This window comes from Cydia amplana, chromosome 18, assembly GCF_948474715.1.
Source record: "Cydia amplana chromosome 18, ilCydAmpl1.1, whole genome shotgun sequence".
Lineage (NCBI taxonomy): Eukaryota > Metazoa > Arthropoda > Insecta > Lepidoptera > Tortricidae > Cydia > Cydia amplana.
In genome coordinates this window covers 3595969-3608874 of record NC_086086.1, presented here as the reverse complement: position 1 = coordinate 3608874, position 12906 = coordinate 3595969, and the positions used below count along the sequence as shown (strand labels likewise).

General features: G+C 34.3%; 1 protein-coding gene across 8 annotated transcripts in view; it reads left to right on the top strand.

Annotated features, from left to right (window-relative positions):
- Positions 1-12906, top strand: part of LOC134656249 (small conductance calcium-activated potassium channel protein) — a 278759-nt gene that overhangs the window by 128373 nt on the left and 137480 nt on the right. For all 8 annotated transcript variants that reach the window (XM_063511759.1, XM_063511758.1, XM_063511757.1 and 5 more), the window contains exon 4: positions 7703-7735. In XM_063511759.1, the coding sequence (XP_063367829.1) occupies positions 7703-7735 (33 nt within the window). The remainder of the gene's footprint in view (positions 1-7702; positions 7736-12906) is intronic.

The following is a 12906-nucleotide window of genomic DNA, read 5'->3' as shown; positions in this document are numbered from 1 at the left end:
TATTGTTGCAACTTTTTAACACGCACGAAGGCATTTTTTAATTTTTAATTTTTTTTTTCAATTTTCTGTACATGTGTAGCATCTCGTCAGTGGTCGGTGACGTACTAAAAGCAAAGAAGTGCATGCACTTCTCTGAGGTGCGGAAACATTTTGTTCGAGATGTCATCTCTTGTATATACCTCAATGGGTCTAGCTCTCTTGGCATCACAAATCTTTGGCACAGCCACGTAACGTTACAGTTACAGTAACGTTATGTCATGATTTGTCGATATGGCGTATCTACGTTAGTTAATCCGAAACAGTGTTAATGTTATTTTTTATTTAATCTGGCAATAGCGTTTTAAGAATAAGTTCATTCCTTTAATTCAAAGTTTCGTTGCTAGGTGCGCCTGTCGCGTGAGAATACAGGAGACACATACTAATAATTACACATTATTATGTAATAATATAATTATTATCATAACCGTTAGGATTATTTTGACATCAGCCATCTGTAATTAGTCAAATAAATCCAAAAGTCCTTTATTGAAAATCTTTTTTTAGAACACAAACAGTCACATAATACAAATGGATTTTTGTACAATGTAGTACTTAACATACTTAAGAAACAGACCTGGAGGTTCTTTAATGAGTACATAATGTTAACATACATAATAATCGCAGAAAGGAAAAAAAATAATATATGAGCCATACCTACTTAAATTATATTTACCAGTCTTCTAAACAAAATCGGTATTGTGTTGTATCTAAAACTGTAAATTATCCCGTTTTAATTTTTTCATATACAAAAGACTGCATATAGATATAGATTGATAAGAATTTTCAATTACAGAAATGGGCGTTACGAAGGTTACTGTGAATAATAATGTGAACGATGCCAACGTTCGGGTGATAATATTGAATGATGTATTGAGATAAACCATGAAGAATCTCGTTCGATATGTGCCCTAATACGGTGCTCAGAAGAATGGGGCCCGTATTATTGTAATCGCGCGTCATTTTCTCCCAAAACCGATACCTATAATGGTCGAGGATAACGGTTTTCTTGCAATATTTTTCTTGCGCTGCGTTAATGTATTTGCAACTAATTAAGCGATAACCTTGAGAAACATGATGCAGTTACAAATAACTAAGGTCAATTTGCAATTAATTTTCATTATAGTAAAGAATGTTTAAAACCAAATTAAAAAGGTTTATGTATCACTGCAACTAAGATTTGAAAACATGTGTTTGCCCACGGGCAGGCGTGTCTCACTCCGCGATTTCGTCCCTTTGCTACAGTTAGCTAAAAGTACATCCGTTCGGCCCCAATTTTGGGGAAAGCCATAAGCCGCGCGTGGTGCTGTCGCCACCTAGCGACCATATCTGTGCTGATCGTAACAGACGCGTTTTGTTAGAGAGTGAGTCTTCTGTACTTAGTACTATTATTTATTCTGTGCCACGGGTGACAGATTTAAACCACTATCAATATCGAAATAAGTATGTCTAGATTTTTATTTGACAATCGTCGTATTTACTTGTGCTATTGCCTGTATTATAAGGGTTACTTTTATATCGTCGCTATACTTACTCAACCTCATATCTGCAACAATCATTTGATGGAAATGTCGCTTTTCTTTAATTCGGAATACGGGTGTTTTTGTCATCAAATGAGTGTTGCAGATACGAGGTTGAGTAAGTATAGCGGCGATATGCCTAATGTAAGTGAGTAGTACTTACCCTTAATGTTGAAAAAATATGCGATATAAACGTGCCATGATCAATCATAGTCTATGTATGTTGTAGCTAATCACACCCAAATTGTAATTTACCTTTATTTAGGTTAAAAACTATCCAAGCTGCGCACACTATTTTCCTAAATAACATTACTAATAAAAAGACCAAGTTACGTTGATTTTTAATGGTAATAAATCATTGGTATTTGTGTAAGAATGTGCATAATTCATTCCCTATTCATTTTATAAAAACAATTCGGTGAAATAATGACCCACAATATCCAGCGTTAAACTTAAAATACTATAAAAAATAACCAGTCGCGTGACCGCTAAGTGAGGACACTTAGCCAGATTGCAAAACGTTAGAGCGACTTTATAAACATTTCTCATCCTGGTTTGCATAGATGCCCCATTTTGAATAAAATTTGCATCCAGAAGCAAAACCGCAGCTTATGAGACGTTAACGATAAAAGTTACAAGCGATTTTTGCGGAGTTTTGCAAAATCATTCCTTTGCCTTCGTTATGAGTTATTTAAGCGGGAAACCCTATGAATGTTGTTATGATTTTATGAGGGCATTTAGTATCTGATCTGTCAAGTTAATAAAATTTGAATTAGGTTATGTTTTCATTTTAACTTGTTTCTACGCTAAAACGTTACCGAAATGAGGCTGTGCTTCTCTTCAGATTATCGTTAGTCCAACTCCATAATTATCTTTGTATTGTTTTCTCTTGTGTAATATACTACATGATGGCGACTTTATATCAATGAATTCATTCAATTTTGCAGTTCACTCTACAAGTGGAGATATTTTATCAACTAATCGATCTTTCATGAACACCGATTTCATCATAAAATGTCACTATAGGTACCAGTCTATGAAAGATTCTAGCGTAATATATTTATGTAAATCTATACATTTTAGGGTTCAATAGCCAAAAAAAGGAGAAATGAAACCCTTACAGTCTTTATAAAAAGGATTAAGTTAATCCCCAGATTTTTTTTGTTTCTTTTTCGAGAATAGTTTGTTTCTGCTTTACATGACACAAACGAAGTTTGGAGCCACGATGTAAGACCGCGACACACATACGAAAGGTTAAATAGATAATTTCCATTTACTATATCTGTGGTAAAAAATTACAAACTTACTGCACAATTCAAAAGATTTAGGTACCTATATTTGATTAATGATGAGGAATTGATATTCCGATGTATGTACTTCTTTGTTTTTTTTTAGGGTTCCGTACCCAAAGGGTAAAAAACGGGACCCTATTACTAAGACTTCGCTGTCCGTCCGTCCGTCCGTCCGTCCGTCTGTCACCAGGCTGTATCTCATGAACCGCGATAGCCAGACAGTTGAAATTTTCACAAATGATGTATCTCTGTTGCCGCTATAACAACAAATACTAAAAATAAAATAAAATAAATATTTAAGGGGGGCTCCCATACAACAAACACGATTTTTTTGGTCTATTTTTTGATGTTTGGTCTATGTTTTGGTTAATGATGCGGAACCCTCCGTGCGCGAGTCCGACTTGCACTTGGCCGGTTTTTATTTATTTATTTGACAGTTAGATTTTTAAACTGTTTATACGACAACGGTTTCACTCACTTGAATTTTTAGTCGCTATTGGCGATATGTTTCGGGCCCTTCAAACAGTTTAAAATATGTCTCACGAAAGTTTAATATCGATGATTTAGATTTTTTTTTAGAAACATTCTAGATCAGTATTTTTTATACAATTTTTTTTCATGTTGGACGATCCTTTTGTGAAATGCTTAAATTTGTGTTAAATTTGATTTGTTTAATAATCCAATATTATTATGGAATAATAACATCAATAAATCGCTCTGATAATTAGCTTAAGATAATATATAATTATGTTACGATTCATAAGTGCTTGTTGCTAGGCCTACATGAATAAAGTATATTTTGACTTTGACTTGATCAATGATAACTTTACTGTTCCATTAGTATCCAGGCTTTAATATGAATGAAGCAAGAAGTAATAAACAAACAACAATAGTACTAGGCTGCGGTCGTACTGCAGACGCCGCACGCAGCCGACAACGTCACGTCGCACGCAGCGTCTGAATGGTGTGTTCGAGAATGCTCGGGAGTGGTCGTATTCGCTCGCTGCGTGCGGCGTCCCCCCGCCAACACCATTCAGACGCTGCGTGCGACGTGACGTTGTCGGCTGCGTGCGGCGTCTGCAGTACGACCGCAGCCCTAGAGTGCACTTTGAACTGCTGCTGGGCTTATTACAAACTTTAATAACAGATTTCTTTAAGCATTGCTACAAATAAATAAGAAACTTTTTAATGCAAAGCTACTTTATTGAATAAGCTGTTTTTCCTAGAAGCTTAAAAGTTCTTCAAAGCATTTTAATGGAAAATGTTCACTGTGAACAAAATCTTAAAGGGTTTTTTAATAATAAAATTGTCGTGTCGTGTTTAATAGGTGGGGATAGTTTATAGCCATCAAGCTTAAAATTCGTTTTACGATTATTTTGAAAATAATCACCCATTCCATTGTGTTGTCTATAAATCAAAGTCAGATGGAAACAATAAAAATTGGTTTAAAATGCCTTTCTATAAAGGTGATTCATGTTTAATAGTTACTGCCATATAAACTAACTTGCTGAATGATATATACGTATAATTTTAGTCTTCTAAGATTTGCTTGGTTATAATCATAATCATTTTACCGTTAAAAAAAGTAAAAAAGTCGTTACCTGTAGCAATAGATAAAACGATACCGTATTATAGCAATAGAGATTTTGTTGTCTGCCTCTCTACCGCTCTTACTATACATATTTGAGCGATACAGAGGCAGCTAAATAAACTTAGGTTTCGTTTTTCGCGGTTGGCCTGGCTCTGAATGGCCTTTACACATTAAAATTACACCTCTTGTAGGCCTAGCACATGATTTGCGCGACAGTATCTCACCCTTCTAACTGTATTATTAAAGAGGAACTGGTAGTCTATCTCGCGGCGAGATACTGTCGCGCCAATCGTGCTAGCCCGGCTGGTTTCCCAACACTTGTTAAATTAAAGTAACGTCTAACAGAAAAGCTTAGACTGCGGATTCATATCAATTACAGTATAATTGTCTCATTTCTCTATTCATGTTGCAAAATGACGGTTAATTAAATTGTCGCGCTGCCGCTGAGCTTGTCACATGCAGGACAGCTTAATTGTGTACATGCCTTTAGATCTACGAGTAGATTGTACACAATATACATAAATCAATGTAAATAATGTGTTTTACACAACTGAATTCATTTGAGTTGGGATTCAGATTAAAATATCCTTTGCATATATTTTTAATAGACTATTACGATACTCGGACTTACATAAAATTTACACATTAATAAATGACCACCAATAAATGGCAATATATGATAATGAATAATAAGGTTTTTATTGTGTTTATCGTCAGTTGACAAGCAAAACTCATTAATTACTAAAAAATGTTAACACAAAAATCAACCTTCTTTTAGTACAAATATGGTTCACTATGGCTAGGAATTAGTAGTGGTGGTAATTAGTGAGTTTTGCTTGTCACCTGACGATATACACTTTTGATAATTTATTTTAAATACACAGAACAACTTTTTCCATCTCAACTTACTAATAAAATAATTCTTGCAATACTATTAACATCATTCACATCTGGCCATAAAGGACTATGCGGTCACTATTTTTCCCAAACTGTTTGCGGAATTGGCCAAAAAGGGGCAAAAAACCCCGGAAACCCTGAAACAACCACAAGATATTAGGATAAAACATGGCTGAAAATAAATTCCGGTACCACGTGCGCAAGCTTCCACCTGACTCAAAATGCATAAAGGCTAGGATAGGAATGCTAAAGGATTCTGATTTAACAAATTCGGTATAGTTTTGACACGACTTTGAGTCATGTCATCAGGCATCTCATGCGTACCAATAGGCGCGAGCGAAATTCCTTATGAGATAGCGCCTGGGGGCTACCGCGAAAACCGATTTTCGCAAATTGCGGGGATCTTTCTCTTTTACTCTCATTAAGACGTAATTAGAGTGACAGAGAAAAATGCCCGCAATTGACGAACTTCGATTTTCGCGGTTATAACCCTGATTGCATTTCGTTAGCACAAATCAGCGTGAGGCACTAACGCTCATTTGATGCTCACGATTGAGGTCATATCAAAATAAGATTAAAACCAGTTAAAACAGAATTGATCTACCATTTGGAAAGCGTTCTTTTCTATTTTTGCTGTATCGATACTTCTCCATTCTGATAGGAAATTCACCCGTTCGTTTTTGGTTTCCGTGCTTCCTAATTCAACTAGTGCTGATTTCTTTCAAGTTATTTTTGATATTAACGGAAATGCTATACTAGTAATACTTCTTTATTTATGTCACACTAAAAGTTCCTGGATCCTCAAAAATCTGTTGTAGATATAAACCTTTATATAAGTGTGTATTTAGAGCGTTGAATGTAACATTTACCAACTTCGCAAACAGCTCGCTTGCGCTGCGTAAACAGCACTAGTGCTTTAAAATTTGTATTTGAATAAGGTAAGCTAGGAACTAAAACGTTATTTTAAAAGCTTGGTAACATTAAACATTTGTTTTTAAAATCGTAAATGCCCTATATGATATAACATATTAACCTAAAATTGAAACTGAAAGCTACTAGAGTATAATAGATTTCAATAAAAATCCAGTAAAATAGCTAGACCATAAAGCTGAAGTGGTTACACAAAGAATCTAGTTCCTTCCAGACATGCAACTTATCCCGAAAACAGGTACCGCGTTATTTTTATGGCGAAAACGAATCTTGCTAAAATATTTATTCTTTTTGTCACTAATCTGTAGACACTATCAGGTTTTAATAGAAAACCTCGTGGTGCGGGGACTTGGCAACACGCCCGGGGGTGATGTGTTCCACAAACACTTACCGTCAAACGTTAAAAACCTTAAAAGCATTTCGATATTTACAGCTTGCACACCAGAATTTGAACACTTTGAAATGGATGCATTTTGTTAATTCATAAACCCATAAATAAATGCATACTTTAAAATTACTTTAAATGCATTTGAATAAGGGTGGAAATTACATCTTTGCATATAATGGTTGTAAAAATATTGAATAATAATACATAAAAAAAATAAGATTATATTTGTTCAAAATGGTTTAAGATAAAGAGAATAGTTCTAACGTAATAATAGGTTAATAATCTTAATAGATTTTTGAACCAAACATTTAATTTAATTTCTTATTATGCGGTTTTGACTTAAAAGTAAATATGTAATCCACCTAACCGAAATAGGATTCGACAGAACCTTTCTCACGTCTGACATAAAGTTACAAAATTCTACAGCAGCTGCAGTAAAATCCGGTAGCATGAAAGCTTTCAAATATTTATTACAGCTTCACAGGCGTTTATTATAAAATAGCTAACAATGAAACAAACTTCCTAAATAAATAACATGAAAATAATATTTAATCTCCCTTAGCTGAAACTGCTAAGCATTTCATTTTGTAAAATTAAAATAAATTAGCATGTTCAATTTGCTTTTAATAGCCATATTGAAATATCGTTCATAATAATCATACTGTAATACGAACAGGATTGGATGCGTAGGATTGGATGCGTATGTTAGGTACGTTTGAATGTATATTTCGCATTGCATAATAAAAATAATATCGTGGATTAAAATAAACGAGCCATGAGAGAACATCGGATCGAAAAATTGGATCATCAACAACAATCGGGTTATAGGCACGGGAACGCTAATGGACTTTCCATTTTCCGTTTTCAAATCGCTTCAAAGAATTTAAACCGCTTGCTGGCAATTAGAGGTTTTTGCTTTTTAGCACTAATTTAATGAATGCTGAATGAAATCACTATTTATAGCACTTTTTCACTGCAATATAGTTTCTGATTGCTTATAATATTACAGTGTTTTAATATTTCAAAGTGTCTTTAAATTCTGTTTTAGGCCTGTACAGTAACTCGGGATCAAACAGCACAGGTAAATAAAAGTCCTAAATGTCTTAAGAAACGTACTCGTGCTGGATAAAGCGGATGTTGTATGTTATGTTACGTTTAGAGCATCTTTATTTGATCGTTTGTTTTATATTCTTAGCTTATATTTGGCTTTAAGTATTTCTTTTTATGCATCATTTTGTGGCGCGGTGTTTTAAGTACCGTAAAATGGGATGAGTAGGTCCAAAACTAACTTTCAAACCTCGATAACATTTTATTTTTACATAGATACGCAAACTGAATGGTGTATATAATAAGCAGGCATCGGAGTTTTTATCGCATGGTAAGACTAATAGCAAGCTATGGAGTCGACATTTGCCATAAATGTAAACTCTTATTCATACTCATACTCATGATTAATTTTATTTAATATGAGAACAGATTACTAAATAGTTACTACGTATATAAGTTTAATTTATTAAACCTCATTTGTTGCAATAAATGTATGTTTCAATTGGGCGAGTTGTACTTCACAACTCAAGCACACTATAGCAGATTTTTCATAGTCATATTGTAAATCGTTGTATGGCTCTATCCATGCCAAAATTGCAGCTATTTCTGGGTTAGGCATAATAATTAATTATGGAATATTCCTCAACGTATTTACCACATACAGATATAAATAACTACTACGTTTGCAATCACCAGTGTTTGACACATGACAAATACTAATCAATTTTATCAGCGGTCAGTACCTACATGACATTAGGACTTTCGCAGCGATGTAGTTTGTATAGTTGTATGTTAAAATAGTTGAAGCATAGAAGGTAGCATCCTATAGAAGTGGTCTACGCGTGCCTCCGTGAGGAATAAAACATATAAATTTGACCAATCATAGCGTCGCAATGCGAATTGTTATGGTGGGCAACAAATAGATTCGACCAATCATCCATACTAATTTATGGTGGGGAATAAAGAAAAATGTGAGACTGTGACAAGGACAAACAATAATAGCGCTTTCGCTGCTACTCCTACTGAAAGATACATAAGACTATCCCGTTCAGTCAGTTATCCCCACCACTCATGCCCAATCCAGTTATACTAGATTCATGAGTTGAAGTTATGAATTCATAATGTAATAGAAAAATATTTTTTTATATAATTCGACTAAGATAATATACACGACCGACCGCTCTAAAGGCATTTTAAGATAAATTAAATAAATGAGTATGAGTATGAATAAGAGTTTACATTTATGGCAAATGTCGACTCCATAACTTGCTATTAGTCTTACCATGCGACAAAAACTCCGATGCCTAATAATAAGTGTTCCGGACGTTTGTATTTTATTTTATTTTGGGTAGTTCCATTTCATAACTTTGACGATAAACAGGAAATCCCACCCCACCCCATAGTCCCTCGTATTTGGGGTGAGTTGCGTTTTCATACAAAGGTGATTTTGTAAGATTTTTGGATCGTTTTTTTTATGACTATATACTATAGCTCCATTTTAAACTGCAATACATTATTTTTGTAGCAGTAGCCTTAAAAAGCCATCTCACCCACTTTTCATATCCCTTCTCTCCCCATTCATAACCCAACTCTCCCCGCGAACCCTACTCACCCCATTTTACGGTATTTGTTTATCATTACTTGAATTCCGCTTGTCATCGTGACTTGAAAAGGTCCATTGTGGGTGCTCTGTGCTTAGTCTGGGGGACATCTTTTGTTCTTAATGAACCGTCTTGATCCGGCCGGATTGCAGTCATTTTGTTTTGTATCGTTATCGGGTTTAATTTATTAATGGTGTTGTTTGTATTATTTAGTTTTATAGGGTTGTGCATGGTAAACTTGCAAATATAAGTATTTTTTTTTTCTGCTCCCACTTAATCGTTGTATTTAGTAAAAGTAGGTACTTATTGAAAATATCTCTATAAAATTATATATTATTTGAAAAGGATAATCATTGTGGATTGGTATGGTTTCCGAATTATTGTTTATACTCGTACAGATGTAAGTATAAAGGGTATTTGATTTAAGAGTAACTTATTAAAAACAGGAGGATTAAAATTTATCGCAACTATTCCTTTTTTTCAGTAAAGCTTTCGCCGAGTCTGAAGTACCTAATTTATCATAATATTATACATACAATAATTATAGGTATTAATACCAACGTTTGTATATAAATATGTACATCAACTTTATCGTGATGTAATGCATTTAAATGTAAAAAGCATTTTGTTTCTAAAGTAAAAATCATGTCAATTCAATACAGTAAAAAACTAGGGAATGATATAACTTTCTGTTTTTCCTTTTGTTTGTCTCGTTTCCCAAGACATATTTACACATTATATGCTACCTGCATATTGCATAAATACCAAAAGTGTTTCCAATAATATAGGTACAGTGTTATCAACTTACATTATATTTCAGAAGTTGTACTTAGTGCAGCCTTAATTACATCTTATTCTTACATTTGAAGGGCTTCGTAGGTTGCCACGTTTCAAATAGGCTCAAGTATTAAGCCCATTGTGTAGTTTTGCAGTGGAAATGCTTAGGGCTCATTTAGACAGTGCGAGAACTCGCATGCGAGTTTCATTACATTGCGTCATTTGATCGGTCGATTGAATTTATGTAACCTCAATGGTCCGCAATGTAACTAAAATCGTATACGAGTTGGCGCTCCGTCTAAATCAGCTCTTACTTCTTACCTTACAAAGTCTTTGTGTTGTGTGCGTACCCACTCGTATCTTGTATAGTATATTCTATCGTATCTCGTATAGTATATGTATAGTATATTCTATGAAATTTTATATTAAGCCCACACTCTGACTTTTAAAATAAAATAGGGAATTAAATAAGTTAATGCAACTGACAAGGTTACAAATTTCTATTAAGTTCAATTCAATTCAATTCAATTCTTTATTGATAAAAACATAATTTTACACGTCAGGTACATACAGTGCTTAATGCTAAGTCTTATAATTATTTATTATATTTACGTAGTTGGGCAGGCAAGGCTGAGCCAGCGAACTAGTTGTTTATTAATATGTAGGTATATAGTTTTATTTACTAGGTACAGTGTTGGGTCTCGAAAAAGGCATCAATTGAGTAGTATGCGTCAGACACCAGTTTAGATTTAAGTTTTTTATTGAAACATTGGTCGCTGGTGGTTTGTTTCAACTCCAGCTGGATTTTGTTATATACTTTAGGTCCTACCGTATGTATACACTTTCTGGATTTGGCAAGTCGCGTCTTGGGTGGATTAAGTTCAATAGGCCTCCTGGAACTCGCACCTCGGGCGTTACCGCGAGTCGGGAACTGTGTTATGTTGCGTCTTACGTATTTTGCCACTTCGAAGATGTATAGACACGGCAGGGTAAGAATTCCTGTTTGTTTGAATAGTTCCTGGGCTGGGTGGTCCCATGGGACCCCAGATGTACACCGAATCGCTCGTTTTTGGAGTTTGAATGGCCTTAGTCGGTCCGCAGCGTCGCCCCATAGGTCGACTCCGTATGATAGTATAAGTATTTTTATTTTGCATTAACTACCTTAAGTTATGTACTTGAATAGTTTTTGTCTCTTTTTAAAGGAAACAAATATCAAAATGATGACTAGTAGGTATAATTACAATTAATTTAACGACATTTCATGTCATTGAAAAAATAGCTTTGGTAGCTTGAAATAGGTAAGACATGCTAAGTTCGTCTAATTAAACAAGAACTGTTCAATATTTTATTATTTGTAAAACAGAAATATAGAAAACATTCTGAAAGCCTCTAAGCTAAAACAAAGAAGATTTTAAATTTAAATCAAGACATGAAATAACTTTTAGGTATAGGAAATCTAATAAAAATTGCAGAAATTGTGTTCTTGTTTCATAAAAATATAGAAAAAATACACAAATATTTTGCTCCCGTTATATTGCAGTTCGCCAGGTGAGAGGAAGTAAAGAACTTTACATATTATTTTTAGGACCTCAATACGTACAAGCGACTTTTAATAATACGTACAAGCGACTAATTCCGAAAAATTCCATATAGCGACGCATTATAACAATATCACATAGGTATGTACCTATTTAAGTGGTACCACAGACAGTGATGGTATTTTTATATATCTTGCATTTAAAAAATTACTAACTGTCATTATGTATTGATTTTTTGTCGATATTTATTTATGAGAGGTGAAAAAGTAAAATAATGTTTTATTTTATTCGTAGCTATTGTTTATAGAGACAAAGATCGTCGAATTTCCGCAAAAAAGCGACCACGACATACCTAAGCCAAGGGGAGAAAAGTAAAATACGTTATTATTACGGGTGTGTCTCGTTTTCAATGGCAAGGAAATGTCTGAATCAATTCTCTGTCTGTAAACATGGGGTTAATAACCTTAGGATTACCTACGGTGTCTGAGAAGTTTAAAAAGTATTGTTGTTTTCCACCCGAGTACTAAAATCGTCTAAAATAAATATTTTGTTCAATTTAAACAGGAATCAAAAAGAATGTTCAAAGAGTAAGATTGGAAATATTATACGATAGAGTACAATATAATATAGGTATGAAGTATTTGTCTATGGACTTTTAGTTGCCTAAATATAAATACTTACCTATATATATATATAGACCCGAATAAATAGGTATGTTGCGTCGAAATCCTAATACTAAAATTTTGCCTACCACCCACATAGTTGCAATTGCAATGCCAAACATCGCATGGCTTAAAAATACGTGTTCTCGACGCTTTTAGTATAATATTAAACATTTTTCCATTCTCTCGGATAATCTCATTGAAATATTTTCTAAATAATAAAATGTTTCATAATGTTGCACATAATTTAACAAGGACGAGATTGCTGTACGGCGTCGAGCGCCCACGAATGCTTATTCCCAGAAATGCAATTTACAAAGTGATTCTGCTGAGCAGGTTTCTATTTCAATAATACATATTCAGTTCTTGTTGTAGCATCAAGTACCTATAGTATAGTTATTATACGTAGGCAGGCGTGTCTCACTCCGTGATTTCGTCGCTTTGCTACAGGTAGCTAAAAGTACATCCGTTCGGCCCCAATTTTGGGGAAAGCCATAAGCCGCGCGTGGTGCTGTCGCCACCTAGCGGCCATATCTGTGCTGATCGTAACAGACGCGTTTTGTTAGAGAGTGAGTCTTCTGTAGTTAGTACTATTATTTATTCTGTGACGTAGGTAGGTACCAAATA